The sequence below is a fragment of the Osmerus eperlanus genome, chromosome 21 (genome assembly GCF_963692335.1).
Source record: "Osmerus eperlanus chromosome 21, fOsmEpe2.1, whole genome shotgun sequence".
NCBI classification, from domain to species: domain Eukaryota; kingdom Metazoa; phylum Chordata; class Actinopteri; order Osmeriformes; family Osmeridae; genus Osmerus; species Osmerus eperlanus.
In genome coordinates this window covers 6,472,488-6,488,066 of record NC_085038.1, presented here as the reverse complement: position 1 = coordinate 6,488,066, position 15,579 = coordinate 6,472,488, and the positions used below count along the sequence as shown (strand labels likewise).

The following is a 15,579-nucleotide window of genomic DNA, read 5'->3' as shown; positions in this document are numbered from 1 at the left end:
CGCGCTCCATCTCTCAATCTTTCCCTTCCTCTCTCTATCCATCCCTCCCTCCCGCGCTCCATCTCTCCATCTCAGAACTTTCAGTACAGAGATGTCTGTGGTCTGAGTGGCTGAGCCACTCTCCTGATTACTGTCTCTGAGCAGTATGGTCAGGGAACTGGGTTTAGAGTTTTGGTACCTCCCTTACGCCCCTCCCCAATTCTCTCCCCCACTCTGCACAACCCTCAAGGGAATACAGGCGATGTTTTCCCACCTCAAATGTTTTGTCACTCTCCAAGTGCTAAAAGCTGAGGTTTTGCTGTTGTTAGGTTCAACATTAAACTAAAAGGGTTTTTATCCGGTGTTAAATCTACCCCCCTGTATGGCCTCTGCAGTAGGTCACCCCTCGCAGGCTGTTTCAGGGTTAGTGCCCGTGAAAGTGAGTTGGTGAGCAAGGATGAAGGGGGGACACCTGACACTGTCGCTGTCTTTGGAAGAAATGTTTTGAAGTCCAGTTCGCCAGTTTAAACAGCTCAATGTTGAGAGAATGGCTGTAATGGCTTACTGTTTTTGAGGATGATGATTGAGTTTTGCAATTGTTTTTGGACACCTTACCCGGCGGTTTCTTAATAAACAGTTAATAGTGCCTAGTCCCTAAAACAGATGGTAGGTTATTGAAAAACAGATGTTATTTTGCATATTAGCACTTCATGAATATGTATGGTTTATTAGTTCATGACACGGATGGCCTCGCAAATGATTGGATGAGTTTTCTCAACTAGGTAGAAAACACAAAGATACATTTAATGGTTTGTACAGGGTCTATTCTTCATGATCTTAAGCAAAGCAGTTGTTATATATAAACCTGCGCCGATGAGCAATATCAAAATGTAAAAGTACAATATCAATCCAATGGTTATATGCTCCTGAACATTTATTGTTCTCATTGCCTTGGATTGAGGTTTTCAATGAACTTACGGTGTGGTTTCAAGCCAGGAGAACTAGAGAACCAAATCTTCCAGTCAGCCCTACACACCATCATAGAGGGGGTTGGAGAGGGGGTGTCTAAGTATGCGGGTCTCCACTGAGTGTGCTACTACATCTGAGAAGCTTCTGGAGACCAGTGACAGACAGCAGTGTGAAGAGAGTGCTGGCTCCCACATGAGTGTGTATTGTGCTGCTGCTGGTGATCTGGGTGCTCTCAGGTGTGTGTGGAGGCAGGGCTCCAGGGGGGGAGAGGGAGCCTCTGGACCCCTGGATAGATAGGGGCTGTCAGCACCACCATGGCAACCTACAGGACACAGCTGGGGCCTGTTGTACCTCTGCAGCTGGACTCCATTTGTTGTAAATAGAAAATTACGGCAACATCTGATTTTGCATTCCTCTCAAAGCATTACCGCATGATGCAGGCACACAGATTACCGTAAATACAAACTTGCATGAATGCAGATGGACAGACGCACACACACACACATACACACACACACCCACACACACACACAGAGAGAGAGAGACAGACACACACACACAATTTCAATTGGAGTAAGATATCATCTTTAAACTGACCTCCCCAGCTCAGGCAATGGGTGTCTTGAACGCCCTCCGACCTTTAAGTAGAGTGTGATTATGCAGGAAGTAGTGTTAATATTCACCGGGTAAAGACATGTGGCCTCTGTGGCCCATCGTGTTACCATCGGCCTTTCCTATTGGCTGTGAGGTGGTCGTATTGTAATGAGGGGACCAGGAGTCAGTAAGACATCAGCATGAGTTATTAATACTCCTTATCAACTTCCTCAGGGGGGTCCAAGGAGCACCTCAGTACCTATGCAGGAGGGACAAGGCAGTAGCTCTCTTGAATATACAGAATATATGACACACGTTGATGTCAAGAGACAGTGTATGTGTCTTTAATATTTCTCAATACTGTTTAATATCTACCATCTGCCTTCCACTTAGTTATAACCACCTTTTCTGTTTGTTGGTTCACCGAGGACCTTTTTTTTGTATATCTCGTGCAAACAGGATTTAAATTGTTGTTTTTGTTCTGTGGCACTATGTAGCACAATGTCTCAGAAGTTCATGCTGTGATCATTCTTCCTATCGCTTACATTTGGTTGGTGGATGGATAGGTGGCCGGATAAGTGCTGTTGATGTGTCTGTCTGGTGAATGGTAGGTTCGGGTGAGTGTATGGGGTTCTGTATGTGTGGGTGTGTGTTTGCAGATTGAGAGCCCTCTGACACAGCAGCCTGGTGTCCGCCCTGCTCCCTTCAGAAGAGGCCTTTCATCCTCCTCTCAGTCCCTTCACCGGCACGTCCCTGGCACTGCGGCAGCCGTCTCAGTAACCCCCAGCACAGCATCTCTCTTTTTATCTCTCTCTCCCTCTCTCTGTCTCCTTCGTTCTCTCTCACTCTGGCTCACTCTGGCTCACTCTCTCTCTCTCTCTCTCTCTTTATTATTTTTTTTTCCAACTTCCTGACACTCTGTCTTTCTCTCCCCCTTCGCTCCCCTACGGAGAAGCCTCCACATGTCTGGTAGTGATCAGGCAGAGATCTGAGGATGGCTGGGCTCTCACCGGGACCTGGGTCTCCTGGAGGGGAGGCCAGCCACAGCTCCTCCTCATTTAACTTCCAGCGTGAGGGGCATTAGCATAAAGCTGCATGAGCCCCGGCACACTTGAAGTGCCTCTACATCTCTTCCCTTCAGTTAATTAGATACGGCACAATACCAAAGCACCCTTCTCTAAAGCGGTGTCAGGGGCTCCTCGCCGGAGCAGGCTCGACGTTGTCTGCTCAAGCACTCGGATGAGGAAGTGTGTTTGTGTGTGTGTGCGCTGGGGGATGGGGGGGTGATTATGGATCTGCCTGCGTAGACTTTGGCAGTGCCGGGCTGGGCCTCTGATGCGAAATGATGCCGTTTGAAATGGGATTGTCCATGGCCACTCAGTTGGAACATCACATTTGAGGTCTGGTCTCTCTGCCCGAGTGTTAGCTGAGTGCTCAGCGTTTGACTGGGGGCTTCAAATTGATTCATAAATTAATTTTGTCTCTCAGCAGCAAGAGGCGAGTTCGGGCAAAATTTACATGATATTATTTTAATAAAAATGAATGACCTATCAAGGATTTGGGAATATGATCCATCAATGCTGACATTGCTGGGAGGAGGGGCGCAAGACGGCTGGTCTATTGGATGGGTAGAATACGGCCTTGTTAGCATGTCACGTAGGTAATAATGCATGGCTGTGACTTCCATGGTGTAATGTGATGTTTTCGAAGCAGCGGGAGGAGATGTCGAGGTTGAGGGCATGTAGGAGGACAGCCTGTCACTCTATCTGTCTCTCTGTCTGTTTTATGGCCAAAGACTAATTAATTTGACTGACAGGGAGAACTTATTGAAGTGGAAACTCCAGAATGCCCCTTCTTCAGGGACCTAGACTCCTAAAAAAAGATATAAATAAAAATAACAAATCGGTCAACAATTTCAACCATTCACAACGTCCCAGTGTAGCATTATACTTGTCAACAGTGATAACACCTGCAAATATCCCTTTTCAAACGATGTCCAGTAGCGCCCTCAGGAAAGCGCAATGACTCATAATGACAAATAACGTCAAAATGACCTCATGTCAACACTAACAGTATTGTCACCTCTTTCTAATGGCCTGGGGGGTGGCTGCTTGTGTCCTTCTTCTCAGCGACGTGTGATTACAGCGAGAGCACCTAACCTCTGCGTGTTAATTAGGGGGGCTGGCCCGCCAGTTCCAAGCTGCCTGCCTGCTTGGTTAATTGATTGATTGTCCAGCATGTGCTTGCAGCACTCTGCCTTGCTCTCATTGCTCACCCAATCAGTCAAGCTCGTGTTCAGGAGGACAGCAGTACTGTATTAAAGCATCGTTAGCCCTGAGGAGCGCTGGGCCCTCCTGAGTTAAATACTCAGCAGGAACCCACTGGCTCCACCGCATGAAGCTGTGCATTGGTGACTGCAGCTTGTGGGAATGTCAACCTGTGGATGTACAGTGGACTTTTTGATTTACTGATTATATGATCCAATGAGTGATTTCATCGGATAATTCAGTATGGAAAACGGGTGGGCCACTTTCATACTAGTGTTCTTATATTTAGACCGATAAGTAGACTGATGTACAAACGTACGATTCTAGTCATTGAGTTGGACCTGAGTTCTAACCCCCTGGCCCATCATCCCGCTGTAGGAGGCAGTGTTACCTGGCGGCACTATACTGTGTTGGTGAGCGGAGCTCTGCCCGTGCCTCGTGCATGTTCCGCCCGTGCCGCGCTGTTCCGCGTCAGTGGAGCTGACGGGAGCGGGCAGCTGCGTGGTCGGAGGGGTGTCTGAGCGATGAAACCCTCGTCACTCATAAAGAGGCTCTATAAATCAGGTTTCCCAGGGGCCCTAGAGAATGCAGGACATGCAGTAAAATGCATTCCTCAAAGCCGGTTTAATTCACAACAGACACGTCTGCTTTCGTGGTTTTAGGGGCCCAGCTACATGAGCCCAGTGATGAGCCGTGCTTGTAAATCACCACTCCTATAACATAATATGCAGTGGGCAACACTTTGGAGTTTACTTGCAGCACTCGGCGATTCCGTCTCGAAGTGAGTGCAGGTTGAGCCAGCCAAGTGCAGGGACGAGAGGAAGGCTTCTGACTGCATGACTGGATGAAGTTGTGGAGATCGACGCACATATTAAAGATGGAGGGGAAGCGTGTGTCACAGGAAAACTAGAGTTCAGGGTTAGAAGAACTCAGACTGACAGATATGAGACAGGAGGGGAGGGACGAGGGGAAAAAGAAAGTCTGTATGTCTCTCTACCTGTCTGTCTCACAAAGATCAGAGACTACCAGGGATAGAACGTTGGACTATATCAATATAATACCTAAAGCCAAGTTTGACAGAAGTCCTTGATCTCATTGGCTCCATTATATCTTCTTGGGACACTTCATATCATTTTAGATAATCTGTCATTTATGTGAATTTACTCATGTCTGGCTGCTTATGAAATGGTAGATTCTTTAGGAACAATGTTGATTTCATTGATCCATACATGTCAGCCATAGGAGATGGTGCAGCCCTTGAACCACATTTTATATTTGAACAAGCTTTCACTTTTAGCCCATGCATATTGAAACAGCAGGGTATTCTTCACATCCAATCATCTTTAGCAGTAGAGGTGTTACAGTTGAATGAAGGATCAGATTGATTCTCCACTTTACCTCTTGCTCTGTGCCTGAAAGTTTGTGTCCTAGGGCTATTTTCCCCTCTCGTTTCTCTGAGAGAATAAGGAATCACAGTGGCAAAAGCAATCAAAACTTTCAGATCTGACGTATCCTCCACTGAATTCTCTGACATAATCGAATCATTTGCGGCTGGTGCGAACGTCTGGTGCGTGGTCCCAGGTCCTCGCTCTTCACGACTGTGTTGTGTTTTATGTGGTTTCAGCGGCCATTTCCTCAGAGTCCTGCTGCCATGGCTAATTTTGAAGTACATGCAGGTTCACTTCGGCTACAGCCTGCATGGGGCTAGCATTTTTCCCGGAAAAAATTAATAAAATTCTTTTATCAAGAATTGACATTGCAGCCATGCCAGCCCTAAGGTAAGATGGGGTCAAGAGAATAGATTTCAAAGCATTGTAATTGCCTCGCAAGGATGTCTTACATACTGTTTGATAAGAAGAAAAATGCATTGTCGGCAAGGGATGGCATTAGGCTTCAAAGACTCAAGTTTGCTCCTGCATTATTTAAGCAATCAACACTCATATGCTTCTAAGATTAAAGAAGGCCTGAAAAAAAGATGAATTCAGCTAATGAATAATCTACATTCAGTTTTACACAGAGAAGGGGGAGAAGAAATGATATACTGTGTATTTATATTTCATAATTGAACATTGTAGAGAGGTGTTTATACATGGGAGTTACAGTGCTGGTGCCGTACAGTTAATGTATGTGAGAGAGAGGATTCACCTTTGACTCATGCAGTGTTTACGGCCGTATGAATTACAGTGGTTTAGGCCAGTTTGTAGGCAAACTACACATCCAGTCCATGTATATCCCACAAAGACATATACTTTCAAATGATTAATCACACACGGCACTTAAAAAATGACAACAATATTATATTTCATAAAAATGTACAAAATTATTTACATATTCAGCACAATATGCTGGCATGATAATGTACAAAAGACAATTGTAATTCCTTGCGATTATAGCTCAGAGCCTCTGATTAGGCCTATTGCCTGTAATCCTTTGCCCTTTTCACAAAAAAAGTTTTTGGACTAAAATAACGAAAAATAATACAGTAATTGGAATCTCATTTAGAAAGAATATGTAGCCTATCAAGTATTTGCATATTCCTTTGAAATGGGTCTTTAATTCCAGTCACAACTCATGTGTCAATCGTCTGACATTGTGTTGTCACTATTAATCTCAACAGTGGAAGTCAGAGCAACAGAACAATCACATAAAGGCTCGCAAAGAACACCGAAAATAAACTTGCCAAGACTTAATAGACAGTAGGAGAGCTTTCTCTCTATCCCTGCCTTGTTTTTCTCTTCGCAGTCTCATTGATAGAAAGTAAATTAGTTTCTAATGAGTTCATATGAAAGAACAAAATCTTTTAGATCAAGTTATTCACATAATTATCCAATTCTACAGTGTATGTCCTTAAATACTGTAAGTAAAGGATAATTAAAAAAAAACTCCAAATACATTGGACCTGTTTCAGCTTGTAGTGTATCATATGCTCATGCATATGCTTGGGCTTAGCCAGGCACTTAGTACATTCGTTTTACTGCAGAACTGTACTCTCATGTACAACTTTGAAATACTTGTGCTGTGGTTTCCATTATTCCTACTCATCTAAAGGTAAAATATGGCTTTTCAAAAGATAGAAAACTGCCATCTTAAATCCTTGACAAATAATACTGTACAGGGTAATACAGGTCACACATTGAAACAGGTGTTTTGGCATGTACTAAAACAAGTCCTCCGAAATGTTCACACATTCTTCATGTCCAGGTCAGTGGTCAAGGTAGGGCAAATAAAAAGTCAGTATTTGAACCCTTCTGCAACAGCGTATATGATCGTCTCATCTCTTCCTTCTCCCACAGTGCAACACAGAAGGCTAGGACATTAGGTTCAGGAACTTGCTCTCCTCCGCCAGGGCGGTTAGCAGGGAGCTCATGTCTCCAATGGCCATGTTGCCCAAGCCAGCAGGCACAGAGGGCAAGGTGACAGAGTTCCGGGGAGTGGTGAGGCGTGAGGAGGTCTGGGATAGGCTCTGGAGGAGCCCAGGGCTCAAAGTACCGGACATGAGGCTGGAGTGGTCCCCATCATCCAGCAGGGCGTCAAAGTCTATCTGGGGCTGCTCTGCCGCCTGGGACGAGTTCTCACTGCTGGACACCTGGCTGGAGCTGGCCCCCTGGGAGCCCTGGTCCACCCTCACCCCACACGGAGGAACACTCACCATCGCAGACATGGACAGGTTTAAATTACCGTCCGGCTCAAAGACCTGAATCTGCCCCGTGTAGTACATAGCGTTGTCGTCCAAGCTGTCGTTGTCATTACTCTGGTGCTCCACAGGTCTAGTGTGACTTTTAGCCATAGCTTCAGAGATGCTGAAGACTTGGTTGAGGTTGGTTTGTGTTTCTGTCCCAGAGTGCTGTCTGTTCAGGCTCCTGGAGTCAGGGGGGGGCCTCGGCTGCATGAGAACTTGATTTCCACCTTGTACGGCATTCTGGGACAGCGAGTTATAATTCTGACGAGGGCTTCCGCAATTTCCACAGTTATCCTCAAATGTGACCCTGTTATTGTGTGTAGCCACAGTCTGTATCGTCAGGAGGTTTCTGTTGGGGCTGGGGATGTCCATGATGTTCCCTGTCACGTTGCCGCAGGTTGGGCGTTGATTAGCATTAGCGCTAGCATGGCTAGGCCCCAGACTCTGGTTGAAGCCATACTCAGGCTCATTCAGGTTAGCCGTGTGAGGCTGAAGCCTTTGTTGCTGGACACAGTTGATCTGTGGGTCGGAGTTCTGCTGTGGGTATCTCTGCTGAGGAACAAGCGTCAGGTTCTGATTCAGCTGTGGGTTGGAGCTGGGGTTCTGGTAAGAGCTGAAGTTGTGTTTTTGTTGGACCACAGCGAGGTTACCGTGGCTGAACTTGTTGAGCTGCTGGGAGGAGGCCTCCATGCTCCCTGAACTGACCTCGTTCCACTGGACGGGCATGTGGCTCTTGTTGATTCTGGGAGAGGAGGGGTAGGCCTGCTGCTGTCTAGGGCTCAGGGCACAGGGAGGCGGAGCCTGGCCGGGCGGGGTCATGTTGGCATCCACGACCGCCATCCTTCTTCTGTGGTACAACTGCCCTTGCTGGGGGTTTGCGTTCCCATGGAAACCCTGCGTGTCTCTGCTGTATGGCGATTGGCTCGGGTTCGAGGCTGACTCCACGTCCTGGGAGCGCGTGTAGCGGACCACGTCATCCGGAAGTACCATCACCTCCTCGTCGAGCCGACCGCCTGCGTCGCCGGCCACGGTCTCCATGGCGACGTTCTCGGAGATGCTGGGGGGGCGAGGGACGTAGGGGTAGCGGTGGAGGCCGCCGTCGGAGCGCGGGCAGCTCTGCAGGGCCAGGTGGCGGCGCTCACTGGCCAGAGGGTGCACGCTGCCCAGGCTGTTGTAGCGCTGCCCCGGGGACAGAGGCTGGGACGGGGGCTCCAGGGAGGCGTGGCGGACAGGGTCGCTGGCCCGCCGAGGCAGGCTGGAGGGGGCCTCGTGGGGCATCATACTCCGGGAGGGGTAGCCGGTGTCGCTGCAGCGCCTCGGCGCGACGTGGCCCCCGAAGGGGTAACCGCACGCCTCCTGGTGCTCCCCGTAGAGCGCCATGCGTGTCCTGACGCTCATGCGCTCCATGCTGGGCAGGGGCGTGGGCGGGGCTCCCCCGGTGGCGGCGGCGTATTTCGCCTTGAGGCGGTAGTGCTGGGCCGGGGTGAGGCTGAGCATGCTGGGGAGGCCTCCTCCTCCTCCTCCGCCCCCGCCACACTGGCTGGCCTCACTGGAGCGGCGGGAGAGGTCGGTGGAGATGGGGTCGTAGGAGTCGGCCGAGCTGATGTTGTTGTGGTGGCGGTGGCTGAACTGGGAGGCCTCGGAGGAGCGTCGGCTGGAGTAGCAGGGAGAGATGCCGGAGGAGCGGCGGCTGAGGGCGTAGGCGGAGCTGGCGGTGCTGGTGGAGCTGTCACGGCGCTCTCCCAGCAGGCTCAGCACCGGCGTCTTGCCAGGGAAGAGGTCGCTCAGGCTGGGGCAGGGGACGCAGGTCGTACCGCCACCCAGACCCCCGGTCTCCAGAAAGGAACCTGAGACACACGCACGTTTACGTTAGGACAACACTACACGTGACATCTTCCGACAAATGTGCAACTTGAAGTTCGATCGTAAAGTCGACCTCGACGTTCAAAAGTAACAGTCAAGATGACATGCCAGATTCCCCCGCTAACATCTAACATCAGAATCATTCGGCGCTTCTATTTCGAAATAGTAACTTTGCTGACTCACCGCTGGTCAGTATGGGTGGCAGCTTGGTGTGGGTCCCCTGAGGCGCTGTGTTGGCCCACTGGCAGGAGTCCCTCACCGTGGTCAGCCTCTCCTTCTTCAGGTGCTCCAGCCGGTGGCAGGTGTTGAGCTGCTTCCGCAGGTGGAGACCCAGCACGGCGCCCCCTCCCGACCCCATGATGGTGCCTGTCCCGGGGGAGGTGGCGGTGTCCAGCGCCAGGGGGTCGTCCAGAGCACTCAGGTCCCCCAGGCTGCCCCCGCTGCTGAGCATGGCCATCTCTACTCCACTGTCATGGTTGGTGGCGCTGCCAAGTGGCGATGGCTCACTGCTGCATGACGACTGGCCGCCAGGGCTGGACTGATACATCTAGAGGATGGCGGAGAGAGAGAGCGAGTGGGAGGGAGGGATAAACAGAAGCCATGTTTACACCAAGGTCTTCAATCGGGGAGAAAAATGGAACAGCAACAACAAAACGACAGGATGTAAATCATGAAGCTTTTTAATCCCCCTTAACTGTAATAGTAAATAATGAGGGCCGGGGAGCCTCAGATTGTGGCTCTCGTAGTCTGTCTGTGAATTGAAAATGGGTGTGATGAAAGCATGCTGGAGTGAATGAGGTCTGCACATTGGGCCTCTCATCTGGGGTTGTTAAGCGTGTTGGGGTCCTCCTTCGACAACACCTCTGTGAGTACAAGCTGTCATGTCGGAGGACTGCCCCCCACCCCCACCCCAACAATGCCTGACACAGATTTGTGTGCATATCTTGCATTTTTTCCCACCTCAGGTTGGTTGCAGAGTTCCCTCAGGGCGCTTGTCAAAGCTTGCCTGGCTAAGTGGCTGAGAATTTATGATCTATCATGGCAGCATTCCTATTAATCATGTATGTACGTGTCTGGCGAATTGACACAAGAAACAACTGACAAATAAGGTGAGCTGTCTCTTTGAATCAGACCTATTTCCCCGGCCTACCCAGGGACACAAATGTATTCAGGCCCGTTGAGAGCTTAAAAGCTGTCTTAATCACGGCTTGATCATTGCCGCTATTTGTTCAGAACAGAAAAACAGTCCCAATCTTTGAATATTAATCTAGCATTGGCTTTTATCATTGGCAGGGTTAGATTTCTGTTAGATCTGCCTGCCACTGTGGAATTGGGCTGGATAATCAGGAGGGGGGGGAGGGGGGGGTCCTTTAATGTGGGGGCAGGGGTGAAGGCTGGCAGCATTGCTTCATGTTACACAATGGCCCATGCATGGGAAACAATGTCAAACATGAAAGGCCCATCGCTATCAGCATACAGTGTCCGACTGGGACAGAGACACATGGCCTATGTTAATGTGTAACCAAGCATTTCAAATGAACCTGCAGGACCTTGTAGTGCACAACACACAAAATACAATGGAGACATTTATAGGCAGGACCTCATTGTCCACTCTCTGTACTTTGGTCACGTGGGGTGTGGTGAGATGGTGGGATGAGGACAGCAGTTATTTCTAATTAGGGGATGTGGTGATCAACAGAAGCTGTGCTCACCTTAGTAATGTCTGTCCTTAAGGAATGTTTGAAGGGGAAAAAGATGGATACATTCGAGCAGCAAGCAGATATTGTTAAAAAGAGGGAGATTATTAGATTTAGGGGATTGTTAGGTAAGATTTGCATGCCATTGTTAGTGTGATATTAGGTTGAAGAAAAACAGAATGTAAAGACCCAGGTTCAGGAAAAATACACCCCCAGATTAGTGACAGCAACCCAGTGAGGAACTATTGTTCGGGTGGTTTACATCCATCAAGCAGTTCACAGATTAATTTACCACAGAGTTTTCAGTCTTGATGGACTTGACCTGCAGGTAGTCCTCCATGCCTCTGGAGGTGCTGTTGGCCTCCAGCTTCTCCTCCATGCCCCTGCTGCTGGGTTTGGAGCCGGCGTCGTTCTCGCCGTTCTCCCGGGGGTTCTGCGGCCGGGGCGGGAGGTCTCCGCGCTGCTTCTTGGTGACGTGGGCCTCGGGCCCGTGGACGGTCTTCACGTGCTTCCGGAGAGAGCTGGGGTCTGTGTAGCGCTTGGTGCAGCCAGGGATTTTGCACACGTAGGGTTTCTGTGAAAGAGATCAACTTGAGCCTGTTGGTATTGTATCGCTAACAGTCAAATATATGACTCTGAATTAGAGTCTCACTCTCTCCTGCTTACTCAGATTAGCTGTGACTTCATGTTGGTGTAAACATGCAATTAGAGATATAAATTATGCATGTAGAACAGTGACATGCTGGTTTTACCAACAGTCTCAGTATGATTCATGGGCGCCGGTAATAAAGTTGGAGTTGCTAGTGGATCTATGGGATGTTGTGATCCCAATCTCCCATCCTCTCCCACCCCTGATGGATTGTCGGGGGGTTGAAATGGTTCCAGGTTTCATTCTGTATTCATGATCTGCAGGTGGTCCCTCTCCATGGGGATAGGCTTGATTCGCACTAATGCATTGTGGGCTTGCAGTGCTCATTAGTTCCGCACCTCATTATTTACTCACACTAACGCGTAGACACACACGGGCATGCCCACACACACGCACGCACTTACACAAATACACAAGTGAGCGCGCGCACAAACACACACACACAAGCACACACACACGCACACACACACGCACAGCCCTGGATAATAGGGTGGGGAGGAGCGTCCAAGAACAATCACCATGCATGATAAGAGAAAGCCTGAACAGATCTATTTAAACCCAAACAGGGCCAGACAGGCAGTGGCATATTCACAACACATTAAGCACTTCTTACTTTCCTAATGCTTAAGGTAGTGCTTAAGTCACAAAATATAGTACTCTTTTCCCTTCAAGGAGGTCTAAGAGAATTTCTAATGGAGTCTATAAGGGAGTCTGTCTGAAGTGAAGGCAGTGAGGGGCTGGGGAGAGGGAGGGGGTGTGGGGGCTTGTGAAAGCTGGTACCTCGTTGGAGTGTGTCCGGTTCTGGTGCTTGGCGCGGTCTGAGGCGTTGGAGAAGGCTTTGTTGCATCCCTCATGCTCACACACGTACGGCTTCTCTCCCGTATGTGAGCGCAGGTGGGTCTTCAGGTTCTCCAGTCTGGAGTAGGCCTTTGAGCATCCCTCGAACTGAAATGGAGAGAAACACACAGAACAATGAGCAGTCAAAACAACTGGGGTATGAGGACATGATGCACTTTTACATGAAGATCATTCTTACTTTCCCTCTTTAAGCTCTTAATTTCTTTGACATTTGGATGTCAATAATTTGACATAGCTCTCAATGCATGTATTGCACGACTATTTAAGACAATACTATTGTCTTTATCCTCAACAGCATACAGTACAAACTCTTGTTTAAAGGGAAGGAATGCTTGCAAAACAGCATTTATACTGTTCGAAAGTCTTTATTGACTGCAGCTTCACAGATTTATATATGTCCTGACTGGCTTCGTACGTGTTTGTGCTCGTGAGGGAGATAGAGTTTGTACATGTGTAGGTATGGAGTGTTTACGAAGGTGAATACCTGGCGGGGAGCACAGTCTCCCTATGAGTTACTCACAGTGCACTTGTGTGGCTTCTCCCCAGTGTGCCTGCGCATGTGAACCACCAGCATGTACTGAGCCTTGAAGGGCTTCTGCTCCCGAGAGCACTCGTTCCAGCGGCACACAAACTCCTTCTTCTCCCCGTGGATGTGGTCATTATTGATGTGCTGCCGACACAGACACACACACATACGAAGAAGGTTAATTCCCACTTGAGCTCACAGACCATATGTACACTTGTATTCATAAACACTGTTTTGTATCATGAATATTTATCTTTTGGCATTGGAGTCTTATCTGACCTGGACCAGACCAGGACACACTCCGCTACCTGATTTCTTATCATATCGACTTCACATAAATGTTATTCCCTTTTGTTGAATGTGATTCTGTGTTATGTTAAAAAGAACATCAAAACAGGTGAGGAAAAAAGTGGATTTCAAGAAGGCACTTTGTGACAGGGCCTCCATTTGCTTATCAAAGAACATTTTTAGGGGTGTCATCAATCAAAGTTTGCAGTTTACCTTGCGTTTGTCAGACAAAAGCAGGGTGATTGTGTTTTTTGGTATGCACAAATTAAGGCCCGCTTGCAGGAGTCACCGGCGTTTGATAGATGAGATCCCTGTTTTTTCTCGAGAAGGATTCTCTGACTGGAGAATTAAGCTCTAATCAATCGTCAGTCAAATGCCCCACTTCGCTCTGTTTGTATATGTATTGGGTGTAACACTTTAATTTGCCGGAATTGCTCTCTTACACATTGGAAACCCCTCTCCAAGATTGATGTGGTGTCTCTCTGGCCATGCCTGGGGTGGATGAGTTTGGACAGGTATAGTGCACTTGAAAGCATTCCCTCATTAGGCTGTAGTGTTTGAGTGCACAGGACCACTCAGTGGTTAAGTGTGGTGGGATCACCCAAACACCATAGTTTCCTTGGATCCCTTAATGACAACGTTTTTAGAAATGTCCCAAATCCTTGTGGGTACCAGGGCCGCAGGCTCAGGTACCCATCTATCCAGCTGAGCTGAGGCCAGTGCATTTACGCAAACACAGTTGGTGACAAGGGCCATCATTGTGGTAAAGGGCAGCCTATTCCTCAGGCCACAGAGCCTGGCGAGTTGTTGGTTTAATGTCCAGGGGTGGATCATTTAGCCCTGGACACATGCTGGTGGGCGAACATGCGCTCTCAAACAAGCGTCTCTTTGTCTCCAACCCAAACCATCCCGGCCTATCATTAGGAGAGATCTCTGAGAGCAACTAAACATTCAGCGGGGTGTAATTTAGTGCACATCCTCCTGAGCCCCTGTGACTCAGAGAAACAATGAGCAGAGATAATGGGGGGAGGCTGTGCTCTGAGCTGCTTCTGTAACAGTGCCCTCCAGCCACAGAACAGTGCTTAATTCCCTCTCTGCTTCACTGGCCGCCCGGTATGTCCCAAATCCATCAAAGACCCTACAGGCTGGGATGGACACTTACAGAAGGTTCAAGAAGCTAAACAACAACATCTTACACAAGCGGAATAATAGTTTGTTCGAGAGCCAAACTGACTTTGAGAGTCTGATTCAGTGTCTGATGGGACTTTGGGGGAAAAAAGATGTTAGGCGCAGATGACTGGCCTCTGAAGCTGGCTGGTCTGGGTAGTGTGAGGGCTGGACCTGTCCTCTCTCTTGTAGGTGTTGACACTGGAGAGACCGGCCAAGGGAGGACATTTAAAGTTCCTGGGGGGAGGGCTTTCTGCCAGGCCCTTCTGGGGTCAAAGGTCATGCGGCTCATCTAGACCGGGGGTCAATGAGCCTGGCTGTGACACAGCTGCACTGGCAGACTCAGCTATCAACACACACTCATTAGCTACCTGCCTCTGGCCTTGTGCTAACCTCTGCTCGAAGTAATACAGACTAATTTTCAGTTGCTCTGGGTTTAAAGTAGAACAATGGAGTAGGGTACGATTATTCTCTTATTTGCCACAAGGCCAGCTCTAAGCAGGTGGCAGACTAAATCATAGGAAGGTAGCACATATACCACACACCCACCCACACACACACGCACAAACCCAGTCCCCTTCTTACATGGACCAGCTGGTCTTGGGTGTCGTACTCCTTGCAGCAGCCGTCCCAGTGGCAGTTGGTCTCGTACACCATCTCAGGTTCCTGCTTACATTCATCCTTGTCCAGATCCTCCTTCAGGTCCAGCATCCCACCCAGATGGTCCTGTGTGGAGGCAGGACAGCATCAGACACCCCTCCACAGCAGGACGCAACTCATTAGCCATCTACTGTCTTTACTGTCAATCTGCCCACTTCTTTTTTTTTTTTCTTTCATATATTTTATTTTTTTACTAACTTTTAACCCCAAAATCTTCTCCCCTGCCCACCTCACATTTTCCTGCACTTCCTCCAATTCATCTTGAGTTGCTCAAGCCACTTTCCGCTCCTAAAAGGTTGAAAGTGCTCCTACGTGTCGCTGTGTGCTTTCTTAAATATCCCCAGTGCTCAACGCGTGCCCTGCTAACGCGCACAGATTCATTT

General features: G+C 48.8%; 1 protein-coding gene across 1 annotated transcript in view; it reads right to left on the bottom strand.

Annotated features, from left to right (window-relative positions):
- Nucleotides 1–5,856: 5,856 nt before the first annotated feature.
- The window catches only part of LOC134007559 (zinc finger protein GLI2-like), a 47,813-nt gene continuing 38,090 nt past the window's right edge, over nucleotides 5,857–15,579 (bottom strand). The window contains exons 9-14 of the mRNA XM_062447101.1: nucleotides 15,122–15,262; nucleotides 13,076–13,225; nucleotides 12,478–12,642; nucleotides 11,341–11,622; nucleotides 9,535–9,898; nucleotides 5,857–9,335 (exon numbers count right to left, since the gene is read on the bottom strand). Of these exons, the coding sequence (XP_062303085.1) occupies nucleotides 7,117–9,335; nucleotides 9,535–9,898; nucleotides 11,341–11,622; nucleotides 12,478–12,642; nucleotides 13,076–13,225; nucleotides 15,122–15,262 (3,321 nt within the window). The 3' untranslated portion in view covers nucleotides 5,857–7,116. The remainder of the gene's footprint in view (nucleotides 9,336–9,534; nucleotides 9,899–11,340; nucleotides 11,623–12,477; nucleotides 12,643–13,075; nucleotides 13,226–15,121; nucleotides 15,263–15,579) is intronic.